Source organism: Strix uralensis, chromosome 38 (assembly GCF_047716275.1).
Source record: "Strix uralensis isolate ZFMK-TIS-50842 chromosome 38, bStrUra1, whole genome shotgun sequence".
Classification (NCBI taxonomy): Eukaryota; Metazoa; Chordata; class Aves; order Strigiformes; family Strigidae; genus Strix; species Strix uralensis.
Window position 1 is genome coordinate 1,735,807 of NC_134009.1, and position 25,297 is coordinate 1,761,103.

At 46.5% G+C, this 25,297-nt stretch overlaps 1 protein-coding gene across 1 annotated transcript; it reads right to left on the minus strand.

Annotated features, from left to right (window-relative positions):
* Positions 1-8,235: 8,235 nt before the first annotated feature.
* On the minus strand, positions 8,236-21,996 carry LOC141937136 (uncharacterized). Its single transcript, XM_074854572.1, has 14 exons — positions 21,772-21,996; positions 21,234-21,332; positions 20,081-20,230; positions 19,598-19,776; positions 18,966-19,148; positions 17,888-18,032; positions 17,460-17,606; positions 17,056-17,286; positions 14,648-14,841; positions 12,319-12,446; positions 11,956-12,125; positions 8,842-8,976; positions 8,363-8,506; positions 8,236-8,244 (listed from the first exon to the last, which is right to left on the minus strand). Exons 1-14 carry the CDS (start codon positions 21,994-21,996, stop codon positions 8,236-8,238), a joined length of 2,139 nt encoding a protein of 712 aa, XP_074710673.1.
* Between the last annotated feature and the right edge of the window lie 3,301 nt (positions 21,997-25,297).

The window sequence follows — 25,297 nt, forward strand, 5'->3', positions numbered from 1 at the left end:
GTGGCATTGCCGTGTTACCATCAAATGTAAAATCTGGTACCTTTTATAATAATTTAGTCAATATCAATCAGGTGTGGATCTGTGGTAAATGATAAACGGCAAACGGCTCATGGTATATGATTTATGCTTTTGGCTTTGATTTATGACTTTTATGATTTAGACATTGTTGTAATTGGTGTTCTAATGTTTGCAGTATTTGTCATTTTATGTTGTGTCACTAATAAGTGTAAGGGCCCCTCTGTGTGGGTGTGTGACTGTTCTGCAGGTGTGAGGCGCAGCCCGGCTGCAGCTGCAGAGTGCGGAGTTCTCTGACCCGCAGTTCCGTTATCCCGCGAGGGAAGCGGCCGCAGAGGAACGAAGCGCAGGGCAGACTCTGTACCAGTGGGGGGTAGTGCAGGATGAGGGAACATTCCTTAGTACAGAGTGCCCTAGTGCCCACCTGCTGGGTCACCGGTGCTGCCTGTTTGTTCGGGCTCAGTGTTTGGAGTGTCACAGGTGAAATATCTCCTCTAGCGGGAGGCAGTAATTCTGTGTTCATTGTTGTCTTGAATTTAGGTGCATACTCTGTGGGGAGAGTGCACCCTTGTACCATCTGCCTGAGGGGATGTTGTCAGCTTAATCAGGTAACGTTTTAAGGTAAAGTAGGCGAGATGGGAGCGGCCGGAGTGGGGGAATAGTCAAAAAGAGTCCCCTGGGCTGTATTTTAAACCACTGGAAGAAGATAGGGGGAGCTCCAGGGGCAAGTGTGAATAAAAAGACACTAATCAAATATTGCAGTCAGTGGTGGCCCCTATATAAATTGGATGAGGGGAAAAATGGCCCCTTAATGGGTCCTTGAATTATAACACCCTGCTACAAGTGATGCTGTTTTTAAGGGAAGGGAAGTGGGATGAAGTCTCCTATGCAGATGTGTTTTTCACCCTCCGAGACCATCCTGAATATCAAACAGACTGTGGCCTGGCACCCCCACGAGATCCTCTAGTGCTGGCACCGGAAAAAGAAAATAGGAAGGAAGGGAAAGGGAAGTTGAAAAGATGTTGTTCATCATGCAGTATAGGACAGAGATGCACAGAACTGGGGAAAGAGAAAGGGGCCGAAATAAAGAATTTACCAGAATAACTATAAACCACCGGTAGGAAGCAGCAGGAGGAGAGTGAAAGTTCAGAGGAGCCAGAGCCAGGCTCCTGCCTCACAGCCCATATCCTCTCACCCTGGAGGCGGGAGAAGCGAGCAGTGGTGCCGGCTCCTCTGAGAGAGGCCGCAGGGCCGGATGGGGGGGGCCTGTCAGAACAACAGTCCCGTTCACTTCCTTTGATCTCAAAACTTGGAAAAGTGCAGCGAAGGGGTATCAAAGCGACCTTGTTGGGGTGGCCAAGCATTTTCAGTTTCTAATAAAACACCCGCGCTGGGACCCCAACAGAGGAGCCCATATGAGATGGCTAAATGCACATAGAGATTGGACTGTAAGGGGCATGGAGCGGGCTGTACCGAAAGCAATTACCTGTGCGGGCCTATACGCCGTTCGGCAGGGACCTAAAGATACTCCCTCAGAATTCCTGGATAAGCTGCAGGATACCATGAGGCGACACACCCTTAGATCCAGGATCAGAGGTGGGAATACAACAGTTAGTGTTGTGATAGACAGTAAACTGTTTGTTCATCAAATTCCATTAAAGATACTGGGAGCTCGTGACATGTTATTCCATAAACTATGTAGGCCTAAGCTTAATCTTAACTATTACATTGTGTAACGACTAACTGACTGCAAGTGCTTATCTAAGTTGAAATGCTGAAGCAAGGACTCCTATTGTGCAAAAGACTGAAAAGAGGGAGAAGGGAAGAAGGACAAAGGGGAGAAAGACAAAGGGAAGAAGGAAAAAGGGGAAGTGTCTGTACTCTGTAAGACATAAACAAAAGCTTTGTGAGCCACTCTCAGGAAAGCAGGAAATACGAGGAGTTGGTGACGTGAGGAAGACCCGGATGGAGCGACCCCCTAGCTGCAAAGTGCGCGGACGCAGGGTACACCTCTCAGAGAGACCCGATACCGGAAGGCGGAGGATATAAAAAACCGAACTCTCGGGAAGTGAACGCGCGCCGTTGGTGGAGCAAGGACTCCCCGGCCGCCCAGCGCTGTTTTGCTTGTTGCCGCTTGCTAAGTAAACAATTGAAATTTTGACTGGCTCTGACTCACACCAATTTGAGAAATCTACTTATAACAAAATTGGTGCCGTGACTCGGATAGAGGCAATCTGGTGGGAAGCCCCATACGGGGAGGCGCGCTCCGCTGAGTTCAGCGGCCCCGGCTGAGTGCTATCACATCACACCCTCTACCAACGAACTCCAAAACTCGGCAACAAGCAAAAGAATACCCGTAACCCTGTAATCTTTGTGCACGAAGCCCCGGACGAAGACGCAGGGTTGCTTGAGTATAGGCCGGTTATCCGTTTGGTTGGGGTTGGGTTTCCCGGAGCGTGGTGTGTGAGACGCCCAGCAGGGTGAAGCGAGTGCGGACCCCTCGGTAGTGCATTTCCCATATCCCGCGAGGGACTGGGTCACGAAAAGGGGGAAAATGAATTGTGTGAGTTTGTGAAGGCGCTCTGGAAGATGGGACAGAAGAAGAGCAAGCCTTCTGATCTCATGGGTGGTGTGGGACCCAAGGTGAGGGACCTCCAAATACCACCAGATAGCCCTTTAGGCTTGATGTTAAACCACTGGGAAAATTACCCCTCTAGGCGGGGTAAGGACAAAGTAGAAATGATTTATTATTGTATGGAGGTTTGGGGAGGGAAACAAATCAGGGGCGACCATCTCTATTGGCCTGGGTTTTTTGGGTCCTTTGAAGAGTGGGTCTGTTCAGCCTTAAACATTTATGTCAATTCAGAGGAACCCTTTAGTTTGGAGGAAAGTGAATATGCACAGGCAGGCGAATGATATGCAGTATTAAAGGCTTTACAATTACTAAAAGAAAAAGTGGGAACTATATACACCGATTCTAGATATGCCTTCGGAGTAGTACATACCTTTGGGAAAATATGGGAAGAAAGAGGTTTAATCAATTCTCGGGGGAAGGACCTAGTACATCAGGAGTTAATATCACAAATTTTGCAAGCTATACGAGGGCCCAGCGAAATTGCGGTATTACACTTAAAGGGACACCAGAGGGGGCTAAATCCTTTAGTACGGGGGAATAACCTTACTGATCAAGAGGCAAAGAGAGCAGCGCTATTAGCACTGCACTTGGATGATCCGATAGAGGACAGAAAGAGGTGTGTTAATTGTGGAGATAATTACCTCCCCTGTTATGCTTGCTGGGACGATTTCGGGGTAGATGGCATAGAATGTGTATGTGAAAGACCAGGGTTTAAGTGGTGCTTTTTCCATGCAAAATCCTATGAAATTTTAAGCTTTACTGTTCAAGAACAAGCAAAATTAAATCAAATGGGGATTAAACAGAAAGCTAATGGAAAATGGGAACTCCCGGATAGCCGAGAAGTTCTCCCAAAACCCATAGCTACCAAGATAATGCAGCAATTCCATAAAAACACTCATTGGGGAACTCAGGCATTAGTGGATCAATTTGCAACTAAATACATGTGCATTGGGATATATGATATAGCCAAACGAGTGATAGGAGAATGCCTCGTTTGTCAAAAAGTAAATAAACATCAAATAAGAAAATGAGTATATGGGGGGCGAGAATTGGCTCATAGACCTTTTGCAAGAATACAAATAGACTTTACTGAATTACCAAAGGTGGGGAGGTATAAATACTTATTAGTAATTATAGATCATTTAACTCAATTCGTAGAAGCCTTTCCCACAGCCCGAGCCACAGCTCACACAGTAACAAGGATATTACTTGAAGAAATTATACCTCAGTATGGAACAATAGAAACAATAGACTCAGATAGGGGTCCACATTTTGTATCTAGAGTAGCCAAAGAGACTTTGGCTGCCCTGGGTACACAGTGGCAATACCATACCCCGTGGCACCCGCAGAGCTCAGGAAAAGTTGAACGTATGAACGGAGAAATAAAAAAAAAAAAAAAAAGAAAGAAAAAACAACTTACCAAATTGATGTTAGAAGCCAAAATGTCATGGATAAAGTGTCTCCCTTTAGCATTGTTAAATATCAAAACTCAACCCCGAACCGATATAAGTATTTCTCCCTTTGAAATGCTATATGGGATGCCCTATGATTTAGAAATACCACCGGATCACCCCCAACTTGAAGAATTAAAGATAAAATCCTACCTGATACAGCTAATGGCAAGGAGAAAACAACTGCAGGCCCGGGGGATGGTAGTACAAAGGCCTCCATTGGATGTGGCCATGCATCAAATCCAACCAGGAGATAAAGTACTAATCAAATCATGGAAAGAATCTTCTTTGACCCCCCGTTGGGAAGGACCCTATGTTACTCTTATCACTACAGAAACTGCTGTTCGGACTGCTGAGAAGGGGTGGACACACGCAAGTCGCATAAAGGGACTTATACAGGATCTGACCTGGAAAGTGACCAGCCCTCCTGGGGATCTACGAGTCACCCTTCGGAAAACTTGAAAGAACCTACGAAGGACTCGATGAGTGAGACCCTGATATTTTATCCAATTGAAACTTGTATTTGTTTTCCCTTTATCTGCATAAAGTGTAATGTATGTAAAGAAGACTGGTGGGTTCATAATGCACATGGAATAAATCTTCGGTCTAGTTGTGAACAGTGTTGTCAATGAGAACGGAGATTAACTAATCAGGCCCTAAAAATTGGAGTAAAAACGGGAAAAATAATTGAGGATTCGAAAATTTGGTGGGAAATATTTACCAAAGGGATAAATCCCGAAATAGAGTGCACTCCCCCTAATTGGCCTACTGAATATCACCCTCAGATCCTAAGGGTGATCTGTAGAAAGCAGATCCCCTGGGTCCCCTGCCGTGGACCCGAAGTCAAAACTAAAAACTAGGAGGCCTACGTGTCCCGGAGCAGAGGTAAGCGTACCCCTGAAGAATACGGCTGCTGCCGAGAAGATGGAACACCCTGCTGCTCTAAGCAACAGAGTAGGCAGAGGAGGCAGAGACGTACTGAAGTGGGGAAAACTTTGCTACCCTACTCTGAGGAGAAAAAGACCTCTGAGAGGGAAGGGCCAGATAGGAGTGCCAAACAACCTGATTAAAAAAAAAAAAAAATATATATATATAAGAGAAACTACATAAATCTATAGAATCCCACCAGCCTTTTGAACATACCCTAACTAACCTAATACCATGACCCTGGTCAGATGCTTATTATGGACATACGGGAAGTATGGGTACAAATTTGTATGGGATGAGGTCGACAACCACCATATTAAAGTAATAACCGAACACTCCAAACATATAAATAGGAAAATTCATCTCCTACCTGGACAACTGAAAAAGGAGATGAGATACAAATAGACTGAAGAATATTCAATGTAAGTGTGATAACCCGTCAGCCCCCTTTGACTCAAATCGTTATAAGGGACAAGACGGGATCTAAAATAACTCAAACCCGTTGTGAGACTGAGATCTGTTGGTATGCGTTTACTGCAACCCAACCAGTGTCCATAGTGTGTTTGGGGGGAACCAGGTCAGGAGATCAAGTTGTATCTTTCTGATTCCCATTGAACATACAGGAGGAAACTATAACTACTCCTGCTCATACTGTTCCAACACAACCAACTGCCGTGTTTAACCCAAGAATCTTTGGAATCGGACCATATGCAATTAGAAATACAGGTCAACAACAAATGTTATTTAACCCGGCGTGGTCTCTCAAATAAGTTGAATTGCTGATACAAAATAATGTTTCAAATATTCAACCAATCTATTCACCTTTCCTAAAAACCTCTTATAAGGTTAGACAACCTGACTACAAAAACGAACTCCTCATATGAAAAAAATACAGAAAAACTTAACCGGTGTTTTGGAAACAGGATTAGAAGTTTTAAATGATATTGACTCGGAGGTAATAATGAACAAATTGACAACCTCAGTTAATAATTTAACTAATTTACAACAACCTTTGTAATCTTCCTTATTAACTTGGGGGACAAATCAGTAACTGTTGTCAAATATATTACCAAAAAGGGAAAAGGTAAATATAAAAGATCACGAATTGATTACAGGTACACTCGGTATACTCCAAAATAACCTATCTTTGACTCTCAGCTGCATCCAGGCCCAAATATGGATGCAGTCGGTAACTACTTCAATTATAAAAAAAAAGATGAAGAAGGAACCCTCCCTACTGAAATTCGGAGAATAATTTGAGACAATACCACTGATTTTGAAAGGAAACTCCAATCCTCATGGAATCTGATAAACTTTACCTATGACCCCATCACAAATACAGCTACTGCCTTTGTACTCACTGTTCATAATACCACCATATACCAAATTTACCCTGTCATTTCATTAAAACTAAATCACAACGGGACCATACTCTATCCTTCTGAGCATAGAGTATGGGCCCGAAAAGTAAACGAAAAATGACAAACCATCAATTTAGAACCTTGCATTGTACGAGGACAACAAGGAATTATTTGTGAAGGCAATGCAATTGAGGCACAAGATATTTGTTTAGATATCAAACAAAATATTTACCACTTTGAGGTCCATCCCAATGAAAGTCCTAAAACAGTACTCATATATATCTGCAAAGGTTGTGTATGTTTGAGGACAGTTTGTGAATTCTTAACCGTAGACAAGGTCATAGTAGAGACTAAAAAATTATTCAAATCTCTGTATTTACAATTTCACAAAGATAATTGAATGTGACTTTTCCTATTTAGCCCCGGTCATGTCTCACCAACTCCTGCAATCCAATTATATGTTAATACATAATCTACAACCTACACCCATTGGAATGAATCTCACTTTGGTTAAGCAGTTACTTCAACACAAAGACTTAGTTGAAATTTTAGAGGAAATTAGAGAAAATGGACAAAAAAAAAAACCAAAAAAACCAACTCTAATAACTGTTCATCACAATGCAGAAGAAATACACCGAGTCTTGAAAAGAACAAAAAGAATGCAGAACATAACTGGTGGGACACCCTTTTTGGATGGTCACCTACTGCTACAGACATCTTGAATAAGTTGTATCACCCCATTGTGATTCTCTTGATATTAATTTTGATCAGTTTAACTTTGTCAATAATATTATATGTCATAACTTGAAAAATGATACAGCGGGTAACATATCTGATGTCTGTCACCCGTCCAATACTCATTAAAGCCAAAAAAAAGACCAATTAGATGATGACTTTAAATTACATTAAAAAAAAAACAAAAACAAAAACCAAAAAACTCTCCTGTTAAGTCAACAAAAATTACAACAATTTGATGAACAAAATAATTAAAAAAAAAAAGGGGGGATTGTGATAGACAGTAAACTGTTCGTTCATCAAATTCCATTAAAGATACTGGGAGCTCGTGACATGTTATTCCATAAACTATGTAGGCCTAAGCTTAATCTTAACTATTACACTGTGTAACGACTAACTGACTGCAAGTGCTTATCTAAGTTGAAATGCTGAAGCAAGGCCTCCTACTAGGCAAAAGACTGAAAAGAGGGAGAAGGGAAGAAGGACAAAGGGAAGACAGACAAAGGGAAAAAAGACAAAGGGGTAATATCTGTACTCTGTAAAATATAAACAAAAACTTTGTGAGCCACTCTCAGAAAAGCAGGAAATACGAGGAATTGGTGACGCGAAGAAGACCCAGATGGAGCGACCCCCTAACTACAAAGTGCGCAGACGCAGGATACACCTCTCAGAGAGACCCGATACCGGAAGGTGGAGGATATAAAAAACCGAACTCTCGGGAAGTGAACGCGCGCCGTTGGTGGAGCAAGGACTCCCCGACCACCCAGAGCTGTTTTGCTTGTTGCCACTTACTAAGTAAACAATTGAAATTTTGATTGACTCTGACTCACATCAATTTGAGAAATCTACTTATAACAAGCCATATCATACACTGTGAGGAAAGGGAAAGAACAACTTTAAATTTCACCCTTTCATGAAAGTACCAGATTCACAATGGATACAGCTGGCTTGTTTAAAAATCCAAGTGGGTCACCATGTTCATCTGAAAAAGCACCTTAAAAAACAAGGCTAGCAGTAACAGTCTAGCAGAAATCCATTCTGATGAGTGCTGGCAAACAGGCACAAAGAGCAGTCCATCTGTCCAGGGCAGCAGCTGGCCGGTCAGTCTCCTTCAGCCCAGCTGAGATGGAGACCACAGTGTGATGGCAGCCAGGGGGACTCAGCCCATCCCCTGCTGCTCTGCCATGGGGAGAGACCACCTGGCTGATGACTGCAGTGGCTATTGCTGTTTCACTCACTTGGTTTTGTAGAACATCCCTCTGCTGAAGGAGGACATTAATTTCTTCTTTCATGGTTTTGATTTCAGCCTTGTGCCTCTTCTCCACTGCCTTGATCTTACTCTGAGTTTCCTGCAGCTCTGCTTGCAGTTTTTCTGTGATGTTCTGCAAACACAAATGGAGAGCAAGCTGCTGGGACCTACCATTAGGTTCAGCTTTCTCTTCTTTCTGTCTCAAAATCACATTCATTCAGTCACTTCTGCTTTTCTACCCAGCTCTGCTTCCACTGTAACACCTCCTTCCTATTGCTGATCTCTGGAGCTCATCAGGCTCTGGGCTTTCAGTGCCTGCAGCAGTCCCTGCCTCCTCAGTCACAGCACTTAGGCTTTATTTCCTTGTTACTGCCCTTCACTCTGTTACCTGGGTCTCTCAGCCTCTCTCAGCTTACGACCAGTTGCCAACGGCCTGTTCCTTCAACCCACCCTACTAGTCAGACTTACCTGCCCATCCTCGTGCTGCTCTTTCACCTCCTGCCTGAGCTGCTCCAGCTGCTGGTTGGCTTCTCTTAGCTCTCCCTGAGGCTGAAGTAGTGTCTCTAATAAAGCACTCTTCTCACGCTCCTTTTCTTGCAGGACCTGCACAGAAACAAAGAGAAGACAGGTTTAAACTTCCCACACAGAATTTGTGTGGCAAGGCTCCAACACCGAGGGCTGACGCGTTCTCAAAGCGCTGTGTTGCTGCTCTCCCAGGCCCTTCTCTGCCCACTTGCAGACACAGCTTCCTAAGTGAGACTGGCCGTATGAACATGGTCCAGCCACAGTCCCCCTGTGATTGAACCTCCTACAAACATCTAACAGGAAAATGTGTGGCACTTCTCAAATGTCTCGCCTTGCTGGTGAGGGTGTCCCTCATCTTCTGCTGTGTCCTGTTTGTCTTTCAATAGCGACTTTTGCACCTAGTTAGCAGCAGAAAAAATGCAGGGCTGCCAGAGGGCTGAAGCGAGGCAGCTCCTTCAGAAAACTCCTGTATTCCAGGTGGGGTTTGGTGAAAATTACTTCATTTTTAAGGTATTCATTAGACTTTGGTAAAGTACTGACATTACAGGGACACACTGACATCTCTGAGCACTGCCCTGGCATTTCAATACCTGCAGACACAGCTGGGGGTACTGCTGTCCCCAGGCAAACTCCGTGAAGTGGACTTTGGGTGGGACACAAGGAGGACTCTCACTGTGTCACAGGGTTGCACAGGAGATCTGGGCACAAAAGAGCTTACCAGCAAGTGACTTAAAACAGCCCAGAAGACACCCCTGTTTTACTGCTCAGAAATATTTCAGAGGAGTCTTTAAAATTTTTTTCTTTTGTCAACAATCTTGCCATGCCCCCCTGTCCCCCCCAACAAAAACCCCATCCTCATGGGGATTCAGTCCTACAAATTCAGTTTGGTCTTTAATGGAGTTAAGGTTATAAGCATGTATCAGTAAAGATCAAAAGAGGACTGTTAAGAGAACGGTGAATATACTCTGAGGTAAGTCTTAAAAAACCCAGCACAACAGCAGCACCAAAATCTCAACTGAAAGGGGATGCTTCTGCCCGGCTTCCTCTGACAGGTCTCACTTCTAGTCCCAAAGAGAACCCTGCTTGCCTTTCACCTCACCAAATTCAATGTAGAAAACATGTAGGGCATGCTCCACACAGCCCGACATCCAGACATCTCCCACGGCTCTAGCCTTGCAAAAAAGCTACACAAATTCTCCTTTCACAGTCTTTCCCTCTTGCTTGGCATTTTCGACTCTGGTTCGTTCCTCCTCTTGTTGAGCTCGCATGGTAGCAACTTTCTGCTTCATATCAAACAGCTTCTCCTCGTGCTCCCCTTCTGTCTCCGCCTTCTCTTTTCCCCATTGCTCCAGTATCTTCTGCAGCTCTGAATGATGCCCTTCCCGCTCGCTTGCCTGAAGAGTGGAGGGAAAGACTTCAAGGTGAAGTCCCAGCCACGCTCCTCAAAACAAATGTGAAGCTTCATCCCTCCCACAACCCCCCACCTCAACAGTGCACAACAACGGCTTTGTGCTCTCCATAAATCACGTCCTGTCAAGGAACTTAAAAGGCGGGTCAGCAGGTGGAAGAATCATAGAATCATTTAGGTTGGAGAAGACCTTTAAGATCATTGAGTCCAACCATTATGAAAAGGAGATGTTACCTTCCTCTCTCCATGGCTGCCTGTTTCCTAGCACCTGTCTCCTCAGGATTTCTCCCTATTCTTAGAGTCTATTTTCAAAGCTCACATCCGTTTCATCAGTGAAAAGATGTAGATGGACTGCAGGGTGAGAAAGAGACCGGTACCCTGATGCCCCAGTCACAAGACAGGCCACGAACAGAAGTACCAGGAACAAGGGGCCTGTTCCACATGCGTCACGCCCAGAGATAACACCTCTGATGACGGTGACAGGACAGAAAGAAAGGGAGAAAGTTCCCGTGACTGCAGTTGGCAGCAATGTGAAGAGTCTACTTCATGGCAGACAGGAGTCCAGTAAGATCCTACCCCTTTCCTGCCAGGCTTTGGGTGAGGAGCACCCAACCTCCAGCTAAACTCACCTTAGGCCCACACTGAATCTGTGGCTGCTTTTACTGTCCTGGCAGAGTCCTGGGGGTCTTCACACGCCTTCAGGTACGAGGTTTAGGGTTAGGGCTAGGGGTTAGGGGTCAGGGGATAGGCGCTGGGGGTACGGGGTAGGGTTAGGAGGTTAGGGGCTGGGGGTGGGGGGCTTGGGGGCATGGGGGGGCATGGGGGGATAGGGGTTTAGGGCTTGAGGGTTAGGGGTTAGGCATGGTGGGTGGGGGTTAGGGGTTGGGGGTTGGGTTTAGGAGTTGGGCATTAGGGGTTGGGGATTAGGGTTAGGGGTTGGGGGTTTTGGGGGTTGGGGCTTGGGGTTAGAGATAGGGGTTATGGGTTGGGGTTAGGAGGTAAGGGGCTGAGGGTGGGGGTTAAGGGTAGGGGTTAGGGTTTAGGGGGGTTGTGGGTTAGGTGTGGTGGGTGGGGGATAGGGGTTAGGGGTTGGGTTTAGGAGTTGGGCATTAGGGGTTGGGGATTAGGGTTAGGGGTTGGGGGTTTTGGGGGTTGGGGCTTGGGGGTAGAGATAGGGGTTATGGGTTAGGGTTAGGAGGTAAGGGGCTGAGGGTGGGGGTTAAGGGTAGAGGTTAGGGTTTAGGGGGGTTAGGGGTTCGGCATGGTAGGTGGGGGTTAGGGGTGGGGATTAGGGGTAGGATTAGGGGTAGGGGTTTACAGGTTAGGGTTAGGTGGTTAGGGGCTGGGGGTAGGGGTTAGGGGTCTGGGTTAGGGGTCAGGGGTAGGAGGTTAGTGGCTGGGGGTAGGGGTTAGGGTGTCAGGGGTTGGGGGTAGGGGTTAGGAGTTGGGGGTTAGGCGTTATGGTCAGGGTATAGGGGATAGGGGTTAGTGTTACGGGTTAGGGGTTAAGGGTTAGGATTATCTGCCTGGCCCAGCAAGGTGTGACCTATGACAGATGGTTGCTGCCATTTCACACACTCAGGCTATTACACTTCTAAAGCCAGCCCACAAAGCTTGCTTGAAGAATTCAGAAGCATATTGTTTCCTACCAGGTCTTGCAGGAGCTGGTTCATTCCCACTTCATGATCAGTTTGCCGCAGTTTGAGGGGATTGTTACACTGCTGTTCCGTCTGCAGGAGCTGCTGTGCCATGTTTTCCCGTTCCTGCCTCATTAGAGATCGCTCTGCTTCCAGCTCACACTGAAGGCACTTCACTGCCCCTGCAAACAGGACAAACGGCAAGATTCAGAGTCTACACAATGGTTCTGACTTCACTGACCTTAAGCCATCTGCACTTCAGTGCAGGAGAGATCTGCCTCCATCTCCTTCACTCCTCAGAAGCACTGCGGACACAGAGCTATTTTTATACCATCTTCCTTAGCAGAGGGATCACCAGGAACAGGAGGCTCTCACCTTGTATCACCTCCTTGGCCTGCGTGACTGTGTGAAGGTGGATTTCCAGCTGACTCCTGGTGATCTCCAGCTGAGAGAAGTGCCGCTGAGCTTCAAACAGGCTGGATTCCAGTGTCTCCTTCACTGACCTGTGAGTTGTGAATACAGAGAGAAATGAGCTTGTTGCTCCTGACACCCACTGAGAGTTATTCCAGTAAGAAGTCATTCAAGATCCCTACCCCTGAGTATGGAAAATGGGTTGCAAGGAAACTTGTCTACAGAAAGCATATTTCTGCCATTTAAAATAGCAATGCCGGCCCCTCCGGGGGATGCCCAGGCTTTGCTTATGACCCAGCATAACACAGAAAGCCCAGCTGAATTTGATCCCAACGGCCAAATCTGGAATTGCTGTTGGCTGACACACGGGTAGCTGTGCCCAAAGTCTGGGCCAACAAGCAAAAGCCCGGGCTCTGCTCACAGCCCTCAGCTCATCAGCGCTTCCAAGCTGCTTTGCAGGGGGACAGAACAAGAGTATTGCCCTGGGTGACTCGTGACTTTTTGAATGCTGTTCACAGTGTAGCTATAGGTAAGTAACTTTCCAGACTCCTTGTATTTAAAAGGGACTCAAGAAATACATCCGATGATATAGTAAGATCTCCCGCTTGGAGCGGCATTCGTAAGAAATCTGAACTAGATTTTATCTGAACAAAAACCACTGAAAGGAGAGACGGGCAGCCTTCAGTTTCAACTGTTGAAAGTTCAAGAGAAAAACTTGCTGCTTTTCTCTAAGTGTTGCTAACTAAGGAGGCAGTAGCCCAAGTGACTTGTTGCTCTTTAAAATGGAAGCTGTAGTACTGCAGAGCCAAATTCTTACAGCCACAGACTTCAACCAACTGCTGTGTATGACACGAGGGTTCTGGAACCAGGAGCTGAAGTGACCTCCCTGATCTAACACAGCGCCCTGTGTGCCAGGTTCCCACAACACACAGCACTGCCTCGCTAGGACGGGGGTGCCATAAAAACCACAGCAGTAGAATTTCACTACTTGGATGGACAGTGGAGGGTGTATCTTCAAGAGGAGAACAAGTACATATTTTGGATTATGCCAATCTCTGGCAGTCCAAAGTAAATATGCTCCATTTTAGGATAAATAGAATCAGTCTCTAGAACAGAACAGAAAAGACAGTCTCTTTTGTGACAACAAAAGGCTCTTGAGAACAATATCTGGCAAGAACAGCTGCTGAATTTTTATCTATTGTCAAAGGTTCTTCATAACTAATTTATCTTTTTTAAAAAATAATGTATCCCTTTTCAAAAAAAATTTTAAAAAGGAACTGAACATTAAATAGTTTAGTAACAGCCCAATAATTGACCAAACATAACTCAGCTGGATCAAATAAGAGAAGCTGGAGCTCAGAAGAAGCAGCAGCTCTCAGGAAACACACTGAGTCAAAATGGGTGTTTATCAGCCATCCTAACGATGTACTTTGGAGTAATAAAGTGTAAAAGTCAAGAAACATGAAAAACAATGTCTAAAACATCATTTGTACAGCTCTGCAAGTTCAGGAGTCTTCTAAAAAACACCTACAAGGAGGACAAACAACCCAATTTTTTTTTTTTTTTCTGAGCAGAACTTGTCACATATGACCTTAGAAAGGCAGGAGGACAGAATCTTGCTCCTTCCCTGTGTAACTTCTCCACGACATCTGTCTCTAAACAGCAGGTGGTAAGGAGTACAGGGCACAGACATCAATGATGGGCAAGAATCCTCAGTGAGGATTCAAAAGAGGTTTCCCAGCTGCTGGAGTAACCAGCCCTGGGTCCTGCACCACAGTAACAAGAGTTAGCTTCCAACCAGAAGGCCCTCGAGATCTGCAGCACCAGCCTCTGGCTCCACCCTAGATGGCAGTGTCCTACTCACAACGTCTGCATGGAACAGCCATCAACAGCCAAACTACTTGATAAGGACAGATCTATGTTCAAATGCATAGAACAAGAAACCAAAACCAGAGAGAAACTTCAGTTTCAGTAAACGCCTGCAGGTTTTAATTATTACTCAACTCAGAGCCAAGCTGCCTTGCTTTGGACTTCACACAGGAATGTGCAAGGGGGCATAAACCTGAGCCCAAGGCCCAGGAGATGTTTGCTAGTTTTAGCTGTCAGGAAAACAACATTAAAATCATAGTATACTTTTTTTCATTTTGCTCAAGATTATTTCGTTTTCTGCCCGTGGAAGGTGAAAACATTTGAAAAGCACACAGGATGCCATAAATCCTCGTGGAATGATTACCACCTTTATAATTACAGACATTATATAATGTCCTGCTTAGGGTTTCCTCCCCGCCCTTACCTGGCCTCTGCCAGCTGCTCTGACAGGCCTTGTCTGTCCCGCTGCAGGGCTGCCAGGCGCACCTCTAGGGCAGCCTTCTCATGCTCCAGGAACTCCTTCTCTTTGGACACCGTGGCCAGTGCATGCCCCTGGCGAGAGGACTCCTGGTGCAGCTGCTCCAGACCGCTGCGAGCTGACTCTTGCTGGCGGTAAACCTGACAGCAGGACAAAAGGCAGTTAGAGCCCTTTCTCTGGAGTTCTGTGCAGAGCCAGCCAGTGCCACTTCTGCATCAGCTGGAGGAGAAAGAGCTCCTGTACTGCGGGCTGGAAGTTTAAGAGCATCTGCTCCATACCACGCTAATACCCTGGGCTGCCAAAAGGCACTGGGACTGTTAACTTGAAAGTGATGAGTAAGGCCACGCTGGGCTGCCTGGAACCACACAGCCCCTTCACAGCCCCCTTCACAGCAAACATAAATACACCAGACTACGTGTTTGCACGCAAAAATATGGCATCTTCCAGAACTGCCACCTTGCAAACTGGAGTTCTATCAGAATCTATCCCAGTACTGGAAATTTTCAGAAAAGTTTGAGCAAAAGCAACTTTGCTCGCTGAAGAAAGTGAAAATACACGTGGTTTGTCCTTCTGGAAAAAAAGAAAAAGATCCAAGTGCATTGGCTGCAATGAGGTGATGCTGGGCAGGGAAACAGCCCTTGGGGTGAGTTATGAAAGTCTGGCTGATGCGGCCAAAGAGATTGTAGACTCTATTCATACAGCAGTTCATGTCAACAACACTGTTTGCTTGTTTTACACAAAGAAGTTGTCTAATATACCTGGCTGGTATTCAAACTTGAAGATTAACCATGATTTTTTAGCTTTTTTCTTCAATATAACACCTCTGCTGGGTATTTGCCAAACATACCGTGGACTCCAAGACTGACTATCTAACAGAAAACAGACCATCAGAAACAAACAATTCTCTCAGAGTTATCCCATAATATCCAAGATTGTACATTATGAAACTGACATTTAAATGATGACAAACTCCCTGGTCTCCTTCAGTGACATGATTCTCCCAAGCTCTTTTTCCAGGGTATCAAAATCAGTTAGTCCAGAGTGAAGAGTCTTGTGTGATCACCTATTTCTCATCTTCCTCAAAGCCTGAAGAGGCTCTAACAGCTCACAGAATCAGAACCATTTAGGTTGGAAAAGACCTCTAAGATCATTAAGTCCAACTGTTAACCCAACACTGCCAAGCCCACCACTAACCATGTCCCTAAGCACCACATCCACATGGCTTTTAAATACCTCCAGGGATGGTGACTCAACCGCTTCCCTGGGCAGCCTGTTCCAAGGCCTGACAACCCTTTCCATGAAGAAATTTTTCCTAATATCCAACCTAAACCTTCCCTGGTGCAACCTGAGTCCTTTTCCTCTCATCCTATCATTTATTACTTGGGAAAAGAGACTGACACCCACCTCGCTACAACCTCTCGGGTAGTTGTAGAGGGTGATGAGGTCTTCCCTCAGCCTCTTCTTCTCCAGACTAAACTCCCCCAGTTCCCTCAGCTGCTCCTCATAAGACTTGTGCTCTAAACCATTCACCAGCTTTGTTGCCCTTCTCTGGACATGCTCCAGCATCTCAAACTCTTTCTTGTAGTGAGGGGCCCAAAACTGAACACAGTATTCAAGGTGCGGCCTCACCAGTGCTGAGCACAGGGGGACAATCCCTGCCCTAGTCCTGCTGGCCACACTTGTTCTGACACAAGCCAGGATGCCATTGGCCTTCTTGGCCACCTGGGCATACTGCCAGCTCATAATCAGCCAGCTGCTGATCAGCACCCCCAGGTCCTTTTTCCCCAAGCAAATTTCCAGCCACAAAGTTGCATGTATGTCTTAAAATCCAATTTCAACAATTTCAGGATCTCATGTCCGTTCTTAGCAGTACAAGACAGCAGACATTGACTTGCAGCTTTGTCCTGCTCTCCAGGCTCGAACAATTGGAGTTTTGAAAGTTGCAGATTCACAACAAAAAGCATAAATAGAAACATGCAACCCCGGGGTTTTTTGACTCAGAAAAAGGGTGAAGAGCTACGCTGTTTGCTTCTTTTGCCACATGAGAGAGTAGCAGCCTCACTCAGATTCATGGGCAAGACAAATCATCTCTCTGCAGCTTATCAAAAGCCAAAAGAGAGGCCACCACAGGCAGGTGGATTGACGTCACCTGTAGCAGCAGAGGACAACTGAGAGAATTGCAGAACAGCTCTGCCAGCCATCAAGACATTTCCAAAAGGCAGTAAACAAAGCTTCTGACCTCCAGCACTACCAAGTGTCTCCTTGGCAAAACCACCGCAGAATCCAACAGACTGAGCTTCACTGAGCCGAGCAGCCAAAAGCCCACCCGGAAAGCACCAGGTGTTTGGTCTCACCTGACTGAGCTGCTCTTGGGTTTCTGCCCTCTCCTCTGCCAGTATCCTCAGCTCTACCTGCAGCCCCTCCCATTGCTCCTCCACTTTCTTCAGCAGCTGCTCCAGGTGGGCTTTCTCTGCACCGAGCTCTTCATTTGTTCCTTCACACAAGCTCAGCTTCTCCTGGTCAGAGCTCCTTACTCTCTCCATCTCAGCCACTTTACCCGACAGAACTTCATTCTCTTGCTCCAGCTGCAGTCACAGAAGCACAGAGGAAATGAAATACAGTGAGATTTACCATGGAGAAGGTTTGGCTTTGGCAGAAGAAGGAACATTTCCATATTCAGGCAGTCTGAAGGCAAGAAGTCTGAAAAGCAGCAGCAGCTGCAGACGAACACTTGGCAAGATCTTTGGCAACTGCTCACCTGCGACACAAGTTTGTTCAGTTGCCCTTTATCCAGTGCAAGAGCTTCACTGACACTGCTCATCTGCGCTGCTGCAACGTGTAGATCAGCTACTTCAGCACTCGGCTTATTCTGAGCCCCTCTCAACTCTGCTACTGACTGCTCTCCCTGAAGAGACAAGAGAACATGAAAGCAAAGACAAGAAAATCCCCGACTTTAAGCAGCGACTCCAGATCCCCCTTGGTGTCTCTGACACACCCCCAGCCCAGCGCTCCCAATAACCACGTGGGGACTGACTGCACCAAGGAGCCTGTGTGGTCTGATCACCCTTTTCCAAGGAGGAGAACAACCCTGTCACTGTCTTCTGCTGACAGAAACGGCACCTGTGCTGGTCTTGCTATCACAACACCCTCTCCCACGGGTGCTGCCTAGGAATAAGGTGACCATACCTTCTCCAGGGCCATGGTAAGCTCATGTTTCTCTTGCTTCAGCAGATCCCTCTGAAGGTGCGATTCCTCCAGTGTCTCTCTTGCAACTACCAGCTCACTCTGTAATAAAGAATGTTTTTCTTCAAGTGCAGCTAAGTCCTTCAGCCTATGAGAAGGGGAAAGACAAACAAGTTTTTAATGTAAAAACAGTCTCATTTCCAAAACCAAGATTACATACTATTTCCGAGATATGGCAGTTTGAACGACTTGCAACAGCTTTCTATTTACCCCTAAAGAATGCTGCAATTTCCTGCCTAGCGCTGCATCAGTCTTTGTCATCGACCCAGGTGAAACATTCATCACTGAGAAAGTAAAACAAGCTTCCAGAAATCACAGGTTTCCAAAAAGTTCAGGTGCTCTCAACAGCTTCCTGCCTGTTAGCTCTCTCTCTCCTTTTGATACATTAGATACCAGACTTTCCAAAGTTCTTCTTTGCATAAAACAGACTTTTAAAGTCCAGATTAACATTCTCTCCATTATTCTTGCCTGCGGCAACAAAACGATGAAAGAGCCTGCAATCTATTTGGGGAGATCTGTATGAATTTCCAATCCAATAATCATAAGATGACAGGATGATTCAGGCTGGCAGGGACCCCAGGAGGCCTCTAGCCCAATCTTCACTCAAAGCACCTGGGGTCAGTTATGGGATCAGTCCAGGTTGCTCAAGGCTCGATGCACCTGGGGCTTCCAAATTCCCAGGGATGGAATCTGCACAACCTTTCGAGCAACCTGTTCTGCTGCAGGATTGCCCTCATGGTTCCATTTTTTGTTCTCCTTAAATCCAGCCTGAACCTCTCTTGTTTCACCTTAGGCCTGTCATCAACTACTCTGGTCAGCTTTGGAATGATTTTTTTCAAGGGCCATATAGAAAGTACAAGGAGGCACCTCTGCTGTGTGTCAGCAGGGAGCCAGCCCTGCCCACGTGCTCCCTTCACCAGTCTGTGCTACACATGCTGAGCAGACAAAATCCACTCTTTTAGGGGGGCCTCCCACCATCCGGCAGCGCCCACCCCTGCCCAGAGGAAGCTTTAATGCTCACAGGAGCTCCTGGTCACGACACGCTCTCTCCATCCTCTGCTGCTGCTCCACCCTCTCCCCCTGGGCTGCATCTTCCCTCAGCTGCAGCTCAGTGTTACTCTGAAGCAGACGCGAGGCTTCTTGCTCCGTCTCTTCAAGCTGTTGCTGTAGCTCTGCCCTGGTTTTCTCGAGGTTTGCACAGTCACTGCAGAGACAAGGCTCAGTCAGAAGAATGAACAGGCCTGAAGAGTCACGGATCCCATTTCAGTCACTCCAGGCTGGCGCTGTGGGCAGCACGGTAAGGAAGAACTTGCCCTTCCCCTCACAAGGTCACTGGAGAGGGACAGAGGAAGGCAGGCAGGCTTTTGCCTTCATTCACTGAGAAGAGGTGGCTAGGAAAGGGACCCAAAGAACAGAATTCAGAGAAACAGCATGTCAAGAGGGAGGCGTCTTGTATTCCAACACCACTCTGAGTCTCCGAGACAGCCTTAGGATTCACAGTAGAGCAGGAAAAGCAGTGACAGGAGGATGCTGAAGTGCCAAACAGGGGCATACACGGGGAGGGCAGGCGAGTTCTTTGCCCATAACACCTCTGAACTGCCAGAACTGGAAGCAGATTGCCTCCAGACCGCAGGAGGAGGAGGGAACACTCACCTTCTGAGTGCTTCTACCAGAGACTGCAGGTGCTGCTGGTGGCTGCTGGCCGTCTGGCACTCCTGCTCCAGTTGCTCGAGGCTTTGCTGCAGCTTCCGGCACTTCTCTTCCTGCTGCCTGTGCTGGTGCAGCAGGAAACTGATAGAGTCCTGCCTGGCAGAGAGCTCTTCTTTTAGGGCCTGCAAGGAATGGGCAGGGAAAAGCACAAACAAGCAATAAGGAGCAGGGAAGATGGATCCTGATAGCTGTGAGAGAAGCAAGCAGCGAGACAGCTCACCTGAAGGCAAAAGTTGTGATGAGGGGGTGGAGATCAAAGAGAGAAAAGCAGCAGAACACAGAGCTGGTGAGACTGGTGAGGCGATATAGTACCAAAAGTGGGACGGCTAGAAAGAAACTGGCTAAGGGAATGGAAAGGTTTCAAGATAAGCAAGGCATCAGCAGCTGAGCCTGCGGCCAGTGGTGAAGACAAGGAGAAATTCTCACCTGTGTTGCTCCTCTCCTCTTTGCCAGCGCTTCCTGAACCAACACAAAGGCACGCTCTGCATCAACGGAGCTCAGACAAGAGAGGACGTTGATAGACTCTGCCTGCTGGGAGCTGTCAGTGACCACGCTGGCACATTCATCTAACACCACCTGAAAGCCCACATCAAGCTGTTACTCTCTGCTCATTCTACTTGATTTTCTTTGTCTATTTCTCCTTTTCCCCCCACTTCACCCTAGAGTCATTAAAAACTCAATTCTCTCATTTCTTCAGTCAACAAAGAAGTTTTGTCCCTGCGGTCACAAGTGCTCCAGGGGTTTCTGAATACAGCTACTACAAACAAGAAGAAACAAGTGTGAAGTGGCTGGAGGCTGCCTGAACGCTCAGTTTCTTGAAGCTGTCACAGATGATTTTAGTCTCCTTCAGCTTCTTAGAACCACAGAGACGAGGAACACCAGGTCAACACTGGAAATAGCAATGAAAGGAAATATTAATGCTACCCAGGGAAGAAGGAAGCTGATGAATACTGGAAAACAGCAATGAAAAAGCTAATGTTTATAATTATTCTGAGCAGTAGCACAAGAGAATAAAAATGACTACATAAGGGGAAAGAACTGACTTTGTGAGAAGCTGTGTAAAACATCTGATGATTAAATCTCCCTCCCTAGAGTGAGGTTTAGGACTAAGCTAAAGTTAGCCCTAAACAGTTAGATCAGTTGCAATTCTGGGGAGATAATAATGGTCAGTGAATGTAGAGTGAAGGAGCAGAGTTGGCAAGTGCATTGATTCAGTCAGTGACCTTTTATAAAAATCCAAAGAACAAGAGAGTCATTGCTCAAGGAGGTAGGAGAAGCCTCCAGGCAACACTAGAACACAGATGTCAAGCAGCCAACTCAGAAAGCATAGTCAAATAGAGACCTCACGGGAAAGGCAAAGTACGGAAACTTCTAGTGACTTAGCTCAAGTGTCACAGGACAGCCAACTCAGAAGTTATAGCAGGTTTTATGTCAGAAAAGTGGTATAATAATTAAACAGCCAGTGGCAGTTAACACAGACAGTATAAAACACATCTGTCTATTCCCTGGGCCAGTCATTTGCCTTCCTCAAGTACTTTTCAATCAAATTACAGAGATGTGGTCCCAACTCTGTACTCACCTCTGTTATATCTTTTATCAGCTTTTGGAGGGAAAGATTCTCTTCTTTGACACTTTTAGTCAATGAAGCTTTATATTCTTTCTCTAGCAGACTTGCTTCCTGAGAATAGAATAAGCAAAGGGTGGGCGGGGAAGAGCTGCTCCCCTCTGCACATTCCCAGCCTCAGCAGCATCGTCGTGCTGATAAGCCTCAGCCCTAGTGATTCCAGTATATTCCTTCCCACACCTATTGAATTCCTTCTTTGCCAAAACTAAGAAGAGAAAGACCAACAGCTGGTTTTCACAGGCTGCTATGAAGCTGTCGATTCCAAGGAACTTTGATCCCTAGAGATTTAGTCACAGGCAGAACAGCACTGGTGCAACCGCCGGAACTGTCTGCAGCTCCCCCGCCACTGCCTGCCCCTGGGCTGACTCACAGGTGCCTGATGCTCCCACACATCAGCATCCTCACCGCTCTTCCTCTTGAGGAAACCACACCCCTTTGTGCTAAAGCTGGAGAACAACCATTGGGCCATCTCCCAAATAAAGGTAAAACATACTAGAATCTCCATAGTGTCGTTAAGTGTTTTCACGGTCTTCTCCTTCTCCTCGTTCTGCTTCTGAGACTGTACGAGCAAGGCTGAGAGCTCCGTCCCCCTGAGAAGAGAAGGTTCACGTGCCGTTCCAAAAGCATCGCACGCCACCACCCGCTGAAGAGCTAAGCAGCTCCCAGAAGCACAGCAGAGAAAGTTCAGCCCACAAAATACAGCCAAGGCAGCGTTCATCTCTACAGGTGAATATGCCTGATGTTGCAAAATGGCCCTTCCTGCCCCAAAGGACTTCTGCACTCAGTCTGGTAAGGGACTGTCAGCACAGAGGGGCTTAGGATGGCCCTGGGCAAATCCCTCCCAACTCCTCTGCACAGCCCTGGGGGTACCAAGGGCTGTACAAGACACACAGCTCTCTTTAGAGAGAAGTCCTTTGAAGTTCTGAATTTAATAAACACCGTATCTGTCTTAGATCATTTAGATCATAGCAAAGTAGAGCAACAAATGGATGATGCATTCTTAAAGGTAAACACTGTGGATTTGTTCCACACATGTAAGTTCCCGGGAATGTTCTTCCACTGCATATTTATTTACAAAGCAATCTTATTCCCCTTAAAATTTAATATATCTGTAAATAATACTGCACCAAAATAAGCACAGAGCAGTGCACTTCAACCTGCAACAATGAAATCAGTGGGCAGCTACTGCCTGATGTCATCTTCTCCATTTCCAGCACTGCACAGTGACACGCACAGCCTAGGAAATGTGCTCTCACACTGAAGCACCATCCACAAACTCATAATTAAAACTGTTTTTGCATCATTAGATTCAGATTAAAAACTGCCTTATGAAAAGCTTATTTAAAAGCCAGCACATAACTTTAAGTCTCATTTTAAACAACTAAATTTGTAGATATTTGCCTCTGATGACAACTTTCATCTTTGCCAGGTTTTTCTTATGACATGTAACATCCTGTTTTATTTATAATCACATAAGCAAATGGGTATTTCTGAACGTGTTTAACAGTATAATTTCCAGACTAAGGTTTGCCAAGTGCTTGTAGATGTAGAGTGTGGGTATTACATGCTGTTTGGTTATTCTTAGGCTTGTCCATCCCACACTTAGAATAATAGAAAGCAGCTTTCTCATTAATCTTTAGCAAATGCAGAACAAATGAGCTCCAAGTGTGCCAGCAAACACAGGTGCCCAAATCCCAGAAGAGCTTTCAGCTGCTCAGTTCCAGTTTCCCAGCTGTCAAGCCTGGTGAGCCTCAAACGTTACTATTCTCTAAGAAATACCAGAGAATATTTATCACATGGAAGTTTCTGATATGCAGACCAGACCCACATCATAGGGAAGTCTGCTGCCTCCCTGGGGCCCGCATCAAGGACCTCACAAGAAGACTCCCCTCTCTAGTTAAACCCAAGGACTATTACCCTCTTCTGGTTTTTCAGGTAGGTAGCGATGACATTAGCAGGAGAAGTATTAAATTAATGAAGAGAGATTTCAGGACCTTGGGGAAACTGATCAAGGGATCGGGGGCACAGGTTGTGTTCTCCTCCATCCCTTCAGCTGGGGGGATGGATGAGGATGAACACCGAAGAACACAGCAGATGAATTCGTGGCTTCAAGACTGGTGTCACCGTCAGGGCTTTGGTTTTTTCAATCATGGGTTGGTATACAGGGCACCAGACCTCTGGGCCTTAGATGGGATACACTTGTCCCAGAAGGGGAAGAGGATCTTGGGGCAGGAGTTAGCTGGGCTCATTGACAGAACTTTAAACTAAATTTGAAGGGGGAAGGGGGCAAAACACCAGCCCATCTGAAGTGCATGTATACCAATGCACACAGTATGGGTAACAAACAGGAGGAGCTTGAAGCCGTGATGAAACAGGAAAATTATGATGTTGTGGCTATCACAGAAACATGGTGGGATGCCTCCCATGACTGGAGCGTGCCAGTTAATGGCTACAAGCTCTTTAGAAGGGATAGACAAGGTAGGAGAGGCGGTGGGGTGGCACTGTATGTTAGGGACTGTTATGATTGCCTTGAATACAAGTGCAGTGAAGACAGGGTGGAATGTCTTTGTGTTAGAATCAGGGGGAAGGCCAACAGGGCAGATGTTGTAGTACGAGTCTACTATAGGCCACCCACCCAGGACAGAGAGGTGGATGAAATATTCTGTAGGCACTTGGGTGAAATCTCACGGTCGCTTGCCCTTGTTCTTGTGGGGGACTTCAACTTCCCAGACATCTGCTGGAAATACAACACAGCAGAGCAGGACCAGTCCCAAAGATTCCTGGAATGTGTAGGGGACAACTTCCTAACACAGCTGGTAAGAGAACCAACCAGAGAAGGTGCCCTGCTAGATCTCCTCCTTGTGAACAGAGAAGGACTGGTGGATGATGTGGCGGTTGGAGGACGACTAGGGCACAGCGATCATGAAATAATAGAGTTCTCTATTCTTAGAGAGGCCAGGAAAGGGCTAAGCAGGACTGACATCCTGGACATCCAAAGAGCTGACTTTGTCTTGTTTAGGCACCTGCTTGACAGGATCCCTTGGGAGATGGTCCTGAAGGGTATAGGGGTCCAGGAAGGCTGGGCGCTCCTTAAGAAGGAAGTGTTAATGGCTCAGGAACAGGCAGTCCCCAGGTGCTCTAAGAGGAGCAGGCGGCAGAGAAGACCACCCTGGCTGAGCAGGGAGCTTTGGCTGCAACTCAAGGAGAAAAGGAGAGTTTACAGCCTTTGGAGGAAGGGGCTAGCCACTCACAGTGATTACAAAGAGGCTGTGAGGCTATGCAGGGCGGAAATCAGGAGGTCCAAAGCCCAGCTGGAAATTAATCTGGCTTCAGCAATCAAAGATAACAAGAAATATTTCTATAAGTATGTCAATAGCAAAAGAAAGACCAGGGAGAGTATCCATCCCCTGCTAGATGCTGAAGGAAACTTGGTAACAAGTGATGAGGGGAAGGCTGAGGTACTTAGTGCCTTCTTTGCCTCAGTCTTTAATAACAAGACTAGTTGTATTGAGGAAATCCAGCCTCCTCAGCCAGATGACAGAGACTGGGAGAATGACCCCCCCGCAATCCAGGAGAGAGTCAGTGACCTGCTACACCACATAGACACACACAAATCTATGGGACCTGATGGAATACACCTGAGGGTGCTGAAGGAGCTGGCTGGGGTGCTCGCCAAGCCACTTTCCATCATTTACCAGCAGTCCTGGCTGACCGGAGAGGTCCCGACAGATTGGAAACTGGCCAATGTGACGCCCATATATAAGAAGGGTCGGAAGGATGATCCGGGAAATTACAGGCCTGTCAGCTTGACATCGGTGCCCGGGAAGCTGATGGAGCAGCTCATCCAGAGTACCATCTTACAACACATGCGGGACAACCAGGGGATCAGGCCCAGTCAGCATGGGTTTATGAAAGGCAGGTCCTGCTTGATAAACCTGATCTCCTTCTACGACAGGGTGACCTGCTTATTGGATGAGGGAAAGGCTGTGGATGTAGTTTACCTTGACTTCATTAAGGCC